Source organism: Pseudopodoces humilis, chromosome 31, assembly GCF_049639895.1.
Source record: "Pseudopodoces humilis isolate 2021_Gansu_Grassland_sample_001 chromosome 31, ASM4963989v1, whole genome shotgun sequence".
In the NCBI taxonomy this organism is placed as follows: Eukaryota; Metazoa; Chordata; class Aves; order Passeriformes; family Paridae; genus Pseudopodoces; species Pseudopodoces humilis.
Window position 1 is genome coordinate 365649 of NC_142230.1, and position 14566 is coordinate 380214.

The 14566-nt window shown below is 48.6% G+C and overlaps 1 protein-coding gene across 2 annotated transcripts; it reads right to left on the reverse strand.

Moving 5' to 3' along the window:
• Positions 1-335: 335 nt before the first annotated feature.
• ETV3 (ETS variant transcription factor 3) lies at positions 336-12516 on the reverse strand. 2 transcript variants are annotated; one of them, XM_014262843.2, is made up of 5 exons: positions 12397-12516; positions 9584-9639; positions 7590-7827; positions 5928-6043; positions 336-1520 (listed from the first exon to the last, which is right to left on the reverse strand). In XM_014262843.2, the coding sequence occupies exons 2-5, from the start codon at positions 9627-9629 to the stop codon at positions 457-459; spliced, it is 1464 nt and encodes a 487-aa protein (XP_014118318.2). In that variant the 5' UTR covers positions 9630-9639; positions 12397-12516; the 3' UTR covers positions 336-456. The 2 variants fall into 2 exon arrangements, with proteins under 2 accessions (XP_014118318.2, XP_087924630.1); XM_088068504.1 differs by lacking the exons at positions 7590-7827; positions 9584-9639; positions 12397-12516 and adding an exon at positions 6808-6922.
• Between the last annotated feature and the right edge of the window lie 2050 nt (positions 12517-14566).

Genomic DNA, 14566 nt, shown 5'->3' on the forward strand with positions numbered 1-14566 from the left:
AGGAAAAACAACCCCAAAACCTCCCCGGATCCGGAGATTCCCAAAAATCCCGGGAATTCCTCCGTGCCGGTGGTTGAAGCTCCGGTTGTTTTTTAATATATATATATATTTTTTTTTTCCGGGAATTCCGGCGTCTTCCACCTGCAAATTCAACAACAACAAAAAAAAAAACCAACACAAACCCCTCCCCCAACACCAAAAACAAAAAATCCCCTCCCCCTCCTTCCCCTCCCCCCCCCTTTATCCCTCCCCACCCCAAAAAATTCCCGAAAAAATTCCCAAAAAATCCCCAAATCTCCCCCTCCCCCCCCCCCCCCCCCCCGCCCCACCCCCGCTTTTTTTATCCCGAATTTCTCGGCAACCTTGCTACATAAATACACGGATTTCTTTGCCGGCCGTTCTCCCAAGGTGATTTTTGTGTGTGTTTGTGTGTTTCGTTTTGCGTTTTTCCCGGGATTAGGTGTCGGAAGCGGCGGCCACGGCTTTGGGGAGGTGCCAGATCCCGTTTTGCCGGGAATCCTCGGGAATTTCCTGCCGGGAATCTCCGTTCCAGCGGCGTTTCAGCCTCAGCTTGGGCGGCATCAGGGCGTCCTCCCTCCTCTCCGGATTGCCGGCGTCGCCCGAGGAATCCCGGGATGTTTTCTCGGCGCCGTCGTCTCCGGAAAAACCGGGATGCGCCGGGATCCACGCCGGAGCCGCCGGCCGGGCGAAAACCGTTTTCCCTTCTTCCTCCTCCTCCTCCTCCTCCTCCTCCTCCTCCTCCCGTTTTTCCCCTTTTTCCTCTTTCTCCTCCAGCTCCACCTTCACCCTGGGATTCACCGGAGCCGCCTCGGGGCTTTCCAGCCTTTCCCGGTTTTTCCGGCCGGCGGGAGGAGGTTGGAGCTTGATGGGGAATTGCGGCTGCTCCTCCAGCGGCACCGGGCACTGCAAGGGCGGCACCACCAAGGGATAACGCGGAAAAGTCCGAGGGCTCAGGTGATAATTGAACACGGAGCAGGCTTGGGAATGCAGGTAGTGCTTCATTTCCTCGGGGTTGAAGGAGAAGCAGCTGCTCCCGGCGGCGAACGGGCTCAGCCCCGGCGAGGGGCTGTAGGAAAAGAGCGTCGGAGTCAGGGATAAGGCCGGGGAAATGGGAACGTTGAGCACGCCGGGACGCCCCGCCAACGGCGAGACGGCGAAAGGGCTGTGAGGGTGATCCGGGAAAATTCCCGGTCTGGAAAACAGCGGGAGAACCACGTCGGGCTTGCGTTTGGGAGCGGCGGCGGCGGCGGCGGCGGCGCCGGCGGCGGATGAATGAGACGGAGCCAGCAGATCCCGGCGCCAATCCGAAGGGTTTTCCTCCAATTCCGAGGATTCCGGCTTCCTGTCGGCGTCTCCCAAGGATTCGGGGTGAGGCTGGAGCAGGGATCCCGGCGGGAAGCGGGATTGGGAATCGTCGGTGGGGGAGTGAGGGTCCAGAGGGGGGAAGTGGAAGCGGGAAGAGGCGGTGGGGACGGGCGGAGCGCTCTGAGGGACGACGCCTGAGGGGGCGGGGGAAAAAACGGCGGAAAAACGGGATAAGAGTCAGAACGGGACGGGGGTGGAGCGGGAAAAATGGGATTTTTTTTTTTTTTTTTAAGGGGTTTGGGTCTGTGGGGGTGGGTTGGGATGGAGAGGGGTTGGTGGGAATGTTGGTGGGAATGGCTGGAATGAGGGGGGAATTTCATGGATTCATGGGAAAGTCGCGAAAATCCATGGAAAAGTCTCAAATATCCATGGAAATACCTCAAATGTTCATGGAAAGGTCTAAAATATCCATGGAAAAGTCTAAAATATCCATGGAAAAGTCTCGAAAATCCATGGAAATACCTCAAATGTTCATGGAAATACCTCAAATATCCATGGAAAAGTCTAAAATATCCATGGAAAAGTCTAAAATATCCATGGAAATACCTCAAAAATCAATGGAAAAGTCTAAAATATCCATAGAAAAGTCTCAAAAATCCATGGAAAAGTCTCAAATATCCATGGAAATACCTCAAAAATCAATGGAAAAGTCTAAAATATCCATAGAAAAGTCTCAAAAATCCATGGAAAAGTCTCAAATATCCATGGAAATACCTCAAAAATCAATGGAAAAGTCTCAAAAATCCATGGAAATGTCTAAAATATCCATGGAAAAGTCTCGAAAATCCATGGAAAAGTCTCAAATATCCATGGAAATACCTCAAATATCCATGGGAAAACCTCTAATATCCATGGAAATACCTCAAATATCCATGGAAATCTCTCCTCTGAGGGGGGATTTAATGAATTCATGGAAATGTCTCAAAAATCCATGGAAAAGTCTAAAATATCCATGGAAATACCTCAAATATCCATGGAAATCTGTCAAATGTTCATGGAAAGGTCGAAAATATCCTTGGAAATGTCTCAAATATCCATGGAAATCTCTCCTCTGAGGGGGGGATTTAATGCATTCATGGTAATACCTCAAATATCCATGGAAAAGTCTAAAATATCCATGAAAATGTGTCAAATATTCATGGAAAAGTCAAAAATATCCATGGAAATATCTCAAATATCCATGGAAATATCTCCTCTGAGGGCGGGTTTCATGAATTCATGGAAATGTCTCAAATATCCATGGAAAAGTCTGAAATATCCATGGAATTATAATAAATATCCCCATAAATGTCTCATCTGAGGGGGGGGAGTTTCATTAATCCATGGAAATGTAACAAATATCCATGGAAATATCTTGGATAGCCACCAAAAATCCCTCAAATTCCCACCCAAATCCCTCCCCACCCACAATCCCGGGATTCTGGGGCGCTGACTCCAGGATAAACCTGGAAAAAGCCTTTTAGGGAAGAAAAAGGGATATTTATGCCTCATTCCCAAACTTTTCCTCGTTATCCTGATTGCATTCTCCAAGGAAAAATGTGGGATTTTTAGCCAAAATCCAAGGAATTCCTATTTTCAACTGGGAATCCCTCACAAAACCGGGATGAAATGGGTTAAAAAACCCATCTAGAAGTCGATATTCCCAAAAATTCCCAACTTTTCTCCACAGAAAAATCTCAATTTAGAGGAGCCGGGCCTGGCCCGAGCTGCTCCAAGGGAAAGCCTGGAATATGAATCCAGCAGGGAAAAAATATGGAAAAAAGACTGAAAAAGTGGGAAAATTGGTGATTATTGAATCCATAAAGATAAAAAAATTGCTCTGGAAGTCGTTATTCCCAAAAATTCCAAACTTTTCTCCACAGAAAAATCTCAATTTAGAGGAGCCGGGCCTGGGCCCGAGCTGCTCCAGGGGAAAGCCTGGAAAAGGAATCCAGAAGGAAAAAAAAATGGAAAAAAACCAGGAAAATTGGGAAAATCGGTCATTGTTTAATCCATAAAAACAAAAAATCCCTCTGGAAGTCGATATTCCCAAAAATTCCCAACTTTTCTCCACAGAAAAATCTCAATTTTGAGGAGCTGGGCCTGGGCCCGAGCTGCTCCAGACAAAAGCCTGGAAAATGAATCCAGCAGGGGAAAAACACGGAAAAAAGACTGAAAAATTGGGAAAACTGGTGATTATTGAATCCATAAAGATAAAAGTTCCCTCTGGAAGTCGATATTCCCAAAAAATTCCCAACTTTTCCCCACGTAAAAATCTCAATTTTGAGGAGCCGGGCCTGGTCTGAGCTGCTCCAGACAAAAGCCTGGAAAATGAATCCAGCAGGGAAAAAACGCAGGAAAAGTGGGAAAATTGGTGATTATTGACTCCATAAAGATAAAAAATCCCTCTGGAAGTTGTTATTCCCAAAAATTCCCACCTTTTCCCCACAGAAAAAAAATCCCGATTTGGAGGATCCCAATCCAGCTTCCAGGGGGAAAAGCCTGGAAAACGAATCCAGCAAGGAAAAAAAACCAGGAAAAATCTGGATGGGAAGCAGCAAAACCAGGTTCTGTGTGGGAAAAAAATGGGATTTTTCCAGGCTGGAGTCTCCATCCGGAGCCTCCTCCCCTCCCTGAGGGAATCCCAGCTTGGATTTGTTTTTTTTTTCCCCCAAGGTTTTGTTTTTCCAAGGCTCCGGGAAAAGCCAAAAAAACGATGGAAAAATTCCTCAAGGTGTCTCCTGTGTGGGCCCTGCCGGGGTTTTTGGGGTTTGTTGTTTTTTTGGGAGAAGGGAATTTCTTTTCCAAGCCAAGGAACGGGGGTGGGAATGTCTGGAGCTGTAATTCCGTAATTAAGTTGGAGCGAAAACGAGTCCGGGCGGTTCCCGGCTCCCTTTCCCTGGGGCACTTGGATAAAAAATAAATCCAAAAAAAAAAATAAAAATAAAAATAAAATATTTGGGAGAATTCGCAATGTTCTCGGTTAATCCCAACGTTCTCGGTTAATCCCAACCTTTTTCATTCCCGCTGGGGTGGGGTTGGGATATAAAACCTGGAATTAGGGGGTTTTTCTCCAGGATTTTCCACCCCCTTCCCGAATTTTTTGGGTGAGAAAAGGAGAATATTCCTCAAAATGGCACCGGAAAAGGAGCTGGGGAGAGCTGGAAGTTACAGGAAAGGATTTTTTTTCCTAAAAAAAAAGCTCAAATTTGGGATTTTCAGCCAGTCAGGAGAGCTTGGGGATTCCCAGGATTTTGCTGGAATTTCTGGGATGTTCTGAGCAGGGCCTGGAGTCGGAATTCCCTTTTCCAGCTCAGGATATTCCATAATTTCTGCTTTAAACGCGAGGAAACCTCGGCAGATCGGGAAGTTTCACGTTCTTATCCCTGAAAACAGGTGGGAAAAGGCGGAATTCCAAAGGGAAAAGGCAAAATTCCAAAGGGAATTCCCCTGGAGCCGGGCCCGGCTCCTCTAAATTGAGATTTCTGTGGAGAAAAGTTGGGAATTTTTTGGGAATAACAACTTCCAAAGGGGTTTTCTATGTTTACAGATCCATTAATCACCAATTTTCCCACTTTTCCTGGATTTTTTCCATGTTTTTTCCCTGCTGGATTCATTTTCCAGGCTTTCCCCTGGAGCAGCTCGGGCCCAGGCCCGGCTCCTCTAAATTGAGATTTTTCTGTGGAGAAAAGTTGGGAATTTTTGGGAATATCGACTTCCAGAGGGAAATTTTATCTTTATGGATTAAACAATGACCAATTTTCCCAATTTTCCTGGATTTTTTCCATGTTTTTTCCCTGCTGGATTAATTTTCCAGGCCTTCCCCTGGAGCAGCTCGGGCCCAGGCCCGGCTCCTCAAAATTGAGATTTCTGTGGAGAAAAGTTGGGAATTTTTGGGAATAACAACTTCCAGAAGGTTTTCCTATTTCCATCGATTCATTTTCCCACCTTGCCTGGCTCGGGACCATCCTCAGCTGTAGGAATTTGCCTTTTAGGGGCCTAAGTTGCATCAAAAATCCCCTTTTTCCCAAGAAACCGCTGCTGACTCTGGGATAAACCTGACAAATCCATAAAAAAAACAACATTTATGCCCCATTCCCAAACTTTTCCTCATTATCCTGTCCCCACTGTGGGAAAAAATTGGGATTTTTAACCAAAACCCACAGAATTCCCATTCCCTCCGAGCACATCCAAACTCCTCACAACACCAGGGGCAGAAACGGGTTAAAAAATTCCAATTTTTCCTTGAAAACAAGCAGGAAAAAGAGGAAAAACCAGAAAATCCGAGGATTTTTCATCCCAACCACCTTTAAAAGGCCTCATAACCTCACCTGAGCCGCTCCGGGATTGCATCCCGAGGTTGATCCTCTTATCCCAAAAATCCCCAGGGAAAAATAAATCCTGATCCCACATCCCCCACGGCAGCCGGGATTCGCTCCCAGCTGGGATTTTTATTTTTTCCCAGGATGATTTTGGGGTTTTTTTTTTGGAGGATTTTTATAATTATTTCTTTTCCCAAAACTCCCAGAATTCCCGAAATTCCCAAAATTCCCGGGGCTCACCGTTGGGCCGGATGTTGATGAAGGGATAATTTGGCATCACCAATTTGTTGAAGTTGAATTTGTAGGTGAATCTTTTGCCCTTGGTCTTGTGCAGGATCCTCTTGTTGTAGTAATATCTGGGAATTTAAATTCCAATTGAATAAATTTTAAAGAGGTAATTAATAAAATTAATCAATGAAATTAATAAAGAAAATAATAAATAATTAAATAAGTAAATTTAACCAATTAAATTTAAATTTTAAAGGGAAAAAAAAAAAAGGGAAAAATTACGGTTCAAAAATCCACAATTCCTTCCTGATTCCCGAAGGATTCGTTCCTAAAATCCTGCTGAAACCAAAATGTGGAATTTTGGAATGGTTTGGAGCTTAAATATCCTTAAAAGTTCAGGATTTTTTCCTAATTACAAAGAATTCCAAAGGGAAAAGGCAGAATTCCAATAGGAAATTTGCAATTCCCAAAGAATTCATTCCTAAAATGAAAAAAAAAATAATTCAAAACCACCAAAAACCTGCAAAAAATCCCTAAAAAAAAAGAAGGAAAAAACCCCAGAATCGCCAAAAAACCCTAAAAAACCCAAAAAAATCCTTAAAAAAATGAGGAAGAAACCTCCAAACTTCCCCCCAAAAATCACAAAAAAAATCCGGAAAAATCCCCAAAAATTCTGATAAAAATCAAAAAAAATTCTGAAAAAAAACCCCCAAAATTCTTATAAAAATCTCCAAAAATTCTGATAAAAATCCCAAAAAATTCCTAAAAAATTCTGAAAAAAATCCTAAAAAATTCTGAAAAAAAATCTGAAAAAAATCTCCAAAAATTCCCAAAAAATTCTAAAAAAAATCCCAAAAAATTCCCAATATTTTTTTCCCTGATCCCTGCTCACCTGAGGGCTCGGCTGAGCTTGTCATAATTCATCTGGGGCTTGCACTTGCGTCGCCCCCAGAGCCGAGCGACCTCGTGGGGGTCCTTGATGACGAATTCCCCAGATTACAGACCCCCAAAAAACCCTAAAAAAATCCCAAAAAACCCCAAAAAAATGAGGAAAAAACCTCCAAACTGCCCCCCAAAAATCACAAAAAAAAACCCCCCTGAAAATCCCCAAATTTCTGATAAAAATCTCCAAAAATTCTGATAAAAATCCCAAAAAATCCCCCAAAAAATCCCCAAAAATTCTGAAAAAATCCTAAAAAATTCAGAAAAAAAATCTGAAAAAAATCTCCAAAAATTCCCAAAAAATTCTAAAAAAAATCCCAAAAAATTCCCAGTATTTTTTCCCTGATCCCTGCTCACCTGAGGGCTCGGCTGAGCTTGTCATAATTCATCTGGGGCTTGCACTTGCGTCGCCCCCAGAGCCGAGCGACCTCGTGGGGGTCCTTGATGACGAATTCCCCAGATTACAGACCCCCAAAAAACCCTAAAAAAATCCCAAAAAACCCTAAAAAAATGAGGAAAAAACCTCCAAACTGCCCCCCAAAAATCACAAAAAAAAAAACCCCTGAAAATCCCCAAATTTCTGATAAAAATCTCCAAAAATTCTGATAAAAATCCCAAAAAATCCCCCAAAAAATCCCCAAAAATTCTGAAAAAATCCTAAAAAATTCAGAAAAAAAATCTGAAAAAAATCCCAAAAAATTCCCAATATTTTTTTCCCTGATCCCTGCTCACCTGAGGGCTCGGCTGAGCTTGTCATAATTCATCTGGGGCTTGCACTTGCGTCGCCCCCAGAGCCGAGCGACCTCGTCGGGGTCCTTGATGACGAATTCCCCGTATTCCCCCTGCTGCCAGGCGATGACGTGCCGGAATTCCTCCTTCTGGAGCAGCTCCAGGATGAAATGCCACAGCTGGATCTGCCGGGAGCCGGGGCTCGACTCCGTCTTGTAAGCCCACTCTGGGAAATGGTAGCCTTGGGATGGGGAAATGGGGGAAAACGGGGAGGGAATGGGAAAAAATGGGGAGGGAATGGGAGAAAACGGGGAGGAAATGGGAGAAAACGGGGAGGGAATGGGAAAAAACGGGGAGGGAATGGGAAAAAACGGGGAGGGAATGGGAAAAAACGGGGAGGGAATGGAAAAAAACAGGAGAAAATGGGAGAAAATGGGGAGAAAATGGGAAAAATGGGGAGGAAATGGGAAAAAATGGGGAGGAAATGGGAAAAAACGGGGAGGGAATGGGAAAAAACAGGAGAAAATGGGAGAAAATGGGGAGAAAATGGGAAAAACGGGGAGGGAATGGGAAAAAATGGGGAGGAAATGGGAGAAAACGGGGAGGGAATGGGAGAAAACGGGGAGGAAATGGGAAAAAATGGGGAGGGAATGGGACAAAATGGGGAGGAAATGGGAAAAAACGGAGAAAATGGGAAAAAACGGGGAGAAAATGGGAGAAAATGGGGAGGAAATGGGAAAAGACGGGGAGAAAATGGGACAAAACGGGGAGAAAATGGGACAAAACAGGGAGAAAATGGGACAAAAGGGGGAGAAAATGGGAAAAAAAAGGGGAGGAAATGGGAAAAAACAGGAGAGAAAATGGGACAAAGTGGGGAAAAATGGGACAAAATGGGGAGAAAATGGGAAAAAAAACGGAGAAAATGGGAAAAAACGGGAAATAATGGGAGAAAATGGGGAGAAAATGGGAAAAAACAGGAGAAAATGGGAAAAAACAGGAGAAAATGGGAAAAAATGGGGAGAAAATGGGAAAAAATGGGGAGAAAATGGGAAAAAATGGGGAGAAAATGGAGAGAAAATGGGGAAAACAGGAGAAAATGGGAAAAAATGGGACAAAACCGAGAGAAAATGGGAAAAAGTGGGGAGAGAATGGGAAAAAATGGGGAGAAAATGGGAAAAAACAGGAGAAAATGGACAAAATGGGGAGGAAATGGGAAAAAATGGGGAGAAAATGGGACAAAATGGGGAGAAAATGGGAAAAAATGGGACAAAACAGGGAGAAAATGGGAAGAAATAGGGAGAAAATGGGAAAAAAATGGAATTATTTTGGGAATATTGAGTGGGGTTTGGGTGGGAGGTGGAATTCTGTAAAATGTTCCATGTGGGAACAGGGAAATCCAGGATTCCCGTTCATTTCTGATCCTTTTTTCCATGGAAAATCCATCCAGAAGATATTAAAATCAACTAAAATTGACTAAAAATCATCAAATTTGGGTGGAATTCAATATTCCATGTGGGAAAATCCAGGATTTCCCTCCATTTCTGATCCTTTCCAGCCCTGTTTTCCTTGGAAAATCCATCCAAAAACACCAAAAAACCCCAAAAAACCCAGGAAAAATTGGAATTCCATTGAATATTTCAGTCAGAATTCCAGGGATGGAATTGAGACAAAAAAAAAACCCAGAAAAAATCAGAATTTTGGGGTGTTTTTTTGTATTATTTTTTGGGAAAAATTCTCTTTTTTTTCCACATTCCTGCCAGGAAAGAAATTCCAGGAGGGAATAATCCCAAATTCATCCCAAATTCATCCCAAATCCATCTCTGGGGACAAAAAAAAATTGAATTTTAAACCCAGCACCTCCCCCATTGATTTTTTTTTTTTTTTTTTTTGGGTTTTTTTCCTACCACGGAGTGGAAATTTTGGGAAAAATATTCCCGGAAAATGTTTTTATCCTGGAAAAAAAAAATGATTCAAAAAATAATTTGGGAATTTCTTACCCCCTCCTCCTTCGGGCTTGTCCACGATGCTGCAGCCGGCTTTCATTTTCTGCCTCCTGAAAAGGGGGGAAAATTGGGAATTTTTTGGGGAAAAAAAAGGGAAATTTCCCTGCCTGGAATTGCAGGAAGGAGACAAAACAAACCCTGCTCAGTTCCCAGACGGGATCGGCTGCCAAAATCCACAGCTGGGAGAGAGCCCAGATGTGCCAGGGAGGAGGGGAGGGGAAAAATGGGAAAATGGGGGGGAAAAGGGGGAAAAAAGGGGAGAAAGGGGGGGGGAAAAAGGGGGGAAAATGAGGGAAAAAATGGGGGAAAATGGGGAGGAATGGGGGGAAAAAAGAGGGAATAAGGGGGGAAAAAAGGGGGAAAAAAAGGGGAAAAAAGGGGGGGAAAAGGGGGAAAAAATGGGGAAAAAAGGGGGGGAAAAAGGGGGGGGAAAGGGGGGGAAAAGGGGGAAAAAGGGGGGAAAAAGGGGGGAAAAAAGGGGGGAAAAAGGGGAAAAAAGGGGAAAAAAGGGGGAAAAAGGGGGGAAAAAGGGGGGAAAAAGGGGGAAAAAGGGGAAAAAAGAGGGGGGAAAGGGGGAAAAAAAGGCGGGGGAAAAGGGGGGGAAAAAGGGGGAAAAAAGGGGGAAAAAAGGGGGAGAAAAGAGGGAGAAAAGGGGGGGAAAAGGGGGAAAAAAGGGGGAAAAAAGGGGGAAAAGGGGGGGGAAAAGGGGGAAAAAGGGGGGGAAAAAAGGGGGGAAAAGGGGGGGAAAAAGGGGGGGAAAAAGGGGGGGAAAAAGGGGGAAAAAGGGGGGGAAAATGGGGGAAATAGGGAAAAAAGGGGGAAAAAAAAGGGGGGGAAAAAAAGGGGAAAAATGGGGGGGACATGGGGGAAAAAAAGAGGGAATAAAGGGGGGAATAAAGACGGAAAAAGGGGGGGAAAAAGGGGGGAAAAAAAGGGGAAAATAAGGGGGAATAAAGGGGTTAAAACGGGGGAATAAAGGGGAGGAAAAATGGGGAGAAAAAATGGGGGGAAAAGGGGAAAAATGGGGAGAAATGGGGGGGAAAAAGAGGGGAATAAAGGGGGGAAAAAGGGGGGGGAAAGGAAATAAAAAACGGGAATAAAGGGGAGGAAATCCCAGCTGTTGATCCCGCCGGGGTTTCCCAAGTGGATTTTCCCGATTTCCCGATTTCCCTGCCCGCTGAGGGGGGATGGAGTGGAGACTGGGAAAAAAAATGGGATTTGGGAATCAGAGGAGATTCCCGGGATTTGGGAATGTGGAGATTCCCGGGATTTGGGAATGTGGAGATTCCCGGGATTTGGGAGACTCCAGAAGTGGAACCGAAGGAGAGCCCCGGGAGAACCGGAGCCCTCTGGGCCTGGAATTCACGTCAGATTCCCGGGAATGCCCAGAGACCCTCCGGGAATGAGCCGAGACCCCCGGGAATGAACGGAGACCCCCGGGAATGAACAGAGACCCCCGGGAATGCCCAGAGACCCCCGGGAATGAACCGAGACCCCCGGGAATGAACGGAGACCCCCGGGAATGAACGGAGACCCCCGGGAATGAACCGAGACCCCCGGGAATGCCCAGAGACCCCCGGGAATGAACGGAGACCCCCGGGAATGAACCGAGACCCCCGGGAATGATCGGAGACCCCCGGGAATGATCGGAGACCCCCGGGAATGAACGGAGACCCCCGGGATTAACTGGAGACCCCCGGGAATGAACCGAGACCCCCGGGAATGAGCCGAGACCCCCGGGAATGCCCAGAGACCCCCGGGAATGCCCAGAGACCCCCGGGAATGCCCAGAGACCCCCGGGAATGCCCAGAGACCCCCGGGAATGAACGGAGACCCCCGGGAATGCCCAGAGACCCTCCGGGATTAACTGGAGACCCTCGGAAATTCCCGGAGTCCTCCGAGCGGTTCCCGGAGCCCCCCGGCAATTTCCGGATCCCCTCGGTAATTCCCGGAGTCCCCCGGCAGCTCCCGAAGCCCCCCGACAATTCCCGGAGCCCCCCGACAATTCCCGGAGCCCCCCGACAATTCCCGGAGCCCCTCGGCAGTTCCCGAAGCCCCCGATCGGCTCCCGAAGCCCCCGATCGGCTCCCGAAGCCCCTCGGCAGTTCCCGGAGCCCCCGGTAATTCCCGGCCGCCCCCGATCGGTTCCATCCCCGGTGCCTCCCCCCCCCCCTCCCGGCCCATCCCGGTTCCCCCGCGGGCCCCGGGAAAAGCTTCAAAGGCCCCAAATGGCCGCCGGGAGGGGCCGAGAGGCGCCGGGGCGGCGGCGGCGGCGGGGCCGGGGCTCGTTCCTGGCTCCGTTAGAGCCGCCCCGAGCCTGTCCCGGCCTGCCCGGCCCGGCCCGGCCCCAGCCCCGGGCGCTGCCGCTCCCCCTGGCCCAGACACCCCCGGAATCGCCGCCCACACCGGCAAATCCGGGCTGGGGGGGGCGACGGATCCCCGATTCCCGTTCCTCGCCCCCCAGCCGGGAACGGAGGGGGGGGGGGGCGGTGTTTATCCACCCCCGGTAACCGGGGAGGGCGGGGGGGCTCGGGGATAATCCTCCTCCGCCCACCGCGGATCCGCCTTTTCGGTATCGCCGTGTTTATCCCACCCCCCCTTCCCTCTCCCCGGTAACCGGGACCCCCCCCCCCACATTTAACGGGGGCGCCCCCCCCGCCCAAACACAACCCCCGGTTTGTTTTTCCCCGGTAGCCAGGGGGGTTCTCTTTATCCCAAGGCGTTCAGCGCCTCCGGGAACCCCCGGTAATTCCAACCTCAGCCCAAAATCCGGTGTCGCCCCCCGTGATTCCCCCACCGGGACGCACCTGCGGGGGCGGCCGGGCCGGGAGCAGCGAGGCGGGTTCCGGGAGAAGGAGGAGGAGGAGGAGGAGGAGGAGGGAGGGGAGGGAGGGGGGAACGGGGAAGGAGGCGGGCGGGGTGTGCGTGAGGCGCGGGGGGGGGGGGGGGGGTTGGTAGTGGGGGGGGGGCGGATCGTTCCCGGTTGTGCGGGGCGGGGGGCGGGGAGGAGAGCGGGTTCGGTTCTCCTTGCGGTGCCGCGCTGGTGTTGTTGGTGGTGGCGCCGCGGCCGCTTCTTTGCTTCTTTCTTCTTCTTCTTCTTCTTCTTCTTCTTCTTCTCCTCCTCCTCCCGGTGCCTCCCCCGCGCCGCCGCCGCCGCCGCCGCCGGAACCGGAACCGCCGCCGCCGCCCACGCGCTTCCGGGCAGCGCGCGCGCCCACGCGCTTCCGCTTCCGGTTGGGGAGGGGAGGGGGGGAGCGGCGGGAGCGCGCGCGCGGGAAACGCCCCCCCGAGCCCCTCCCCCACCCCCCCCCCCCCGTCCCCTCATAAACACGGCCTGAGAAAAGGAGCGGAACGGAGGTGAAACAGCCCCAAAATGGAGCTGAAATAGACTAAAAGTGAGTTAAAACAGCGCGAAAGAGCGGAACGGAGCTGAAACAGCCCCAAAACAGCCGAACAGGCCTGAAACAGCCCAAAACAGAGCCCAAAAAACCCCAAAACAGAGCAAAACAGCCCCGAAACAGAGCCCAAAAGCCTCAAAACAGAACAAAACAGCCCCAAAACAGAGCAAAACAGGCCAAAATCAGAAGTGAACAGAAAGGCCTCAACAGGCCTGAAAACAAATCCAAACAGAGTTGAACAAGCCTAAAACCGCCCCAAAACTGCGCCAAAACAGCCCCAAACCACCCCAAATCTCCCTAAAACCGCCCCAAAACTGCGCCAAAACAGCCCCAAACCACCCCAAATCTCCCTAAAACCGCCCCAAAACTGCCCCAAAACAGCCCCAAAAGAGGCCAAAATCAGAAAAAAAACAACCCAAAATCAGAACCAGAAGGAGGGCCAAAGTCAGGGCCAAAACAGGCCCAAAATAAGCCCAAAATAGCAAAATTAGAGCAAAATCAGAGCAAAATCAGAGCCAAACAGGCCTAAACCAGCCCCAAACCTCCCAAAGAGCCCCAAAACCATCCCAAAACTGCCAAAACTGCCCCAAAATCCCCAAACCTGCCCCAAACCGCCCCAAATCCACCCAAAACTGACCCAAAACCCCACAAATCTCCCTAAAACCACCCCAAAACCACCAAAGCAACCCCAAAACTGCCCCAAACCAGCCCCAAACCGCCCCAAATCCACCCAAAACTGCCCCAAAACCCCACAAATCTCCCTAAAACTGCCCCAAAACTGCTCCAAACCTCCCAAACAGCCCCAAAACCATCCCAAAACTGCCCCAAATCCACCCCAAACTGCCCCAATCCACCCCAAACTGCCCCAAATCCACCCCAAACTGCCCCAAATCCACCCAAAACAGCCCAAAAAAAACTGCCCCAAATCCACAAAACTGCCCCAAAACCCCACTCTCCCTAAAACCACCCCCAAAACCACCAATGCAACCCCAAAACTGCCCCAAACCAGCCCCAAACTCCCCCAAATCCACCCAAAACTGCCCCAAAAACCCCACAAATCTCCCTAAAACCGCCCCAAAACTGCTCCAAACCTCGCAAACAGCCCCAAAACCATCCCAAAACAGCCCCAAAACCATCCCAAAACAGCCCCAAATCCACCCCAAACTGCCCCAAATCCACCCCAAACTGTCCCAAATCCACCCAAACTGTCCCAAATCCACCCAAAACAGCCCCAAATCCACCCAAAACAGCCCAAAACTGCCCCAAATCCACCCAAAACAGCCCCAAATCCACCCCAAACAGCCCCAAATCCACCCAAAACAGCCCAAAACTGCCCCAAAACTGCCCCAAATCCACCCAAAACCCCCCCAAATCCACCCAAAACAGCCCCAAATCCACCCAAAACCCCCCCAAATCCACCCAAAACAGCCCCAAATCCCCGGGGTCAGGCACACGTATTTGTTTATTTTATTTTATTTTATTTTATTTTATTTTATTTTATTTTATTTTATTTTATTTTATTTTATTTTATTTTATTTATGTATTTATTTCATTTATTTACACGGCAGTGGGTGCTGGC

What these genes read in the sequence shown, in the direction of transcription:
- ETV3 (XM_014262843.2), bottom strand. Translation starts at nt 9,629, where the DNA reads ATGAAAGCCGGCTGCAGCATCGTGGACAAGCCCGAAGGAGGAGGGG. An exon ending in AAGCTCAGCCGAGCCCTCAG is followed by an intron (nt 6,044 to 7,589) that starts GTGAGCAGGGAT and finishes TTAAATTCCCAG; the next exon opens with ATATTACTACAACAAGAGGA. An exon ending in CATCAACATCCGGCCCAACG is followed by an intron (nt 1,521 to 5,927) that starts GTGAGCCCCGGG and finishes CCGCCCCCTCAG; the next exon opens with GCGTCGTCCCTCAGAGCGCT.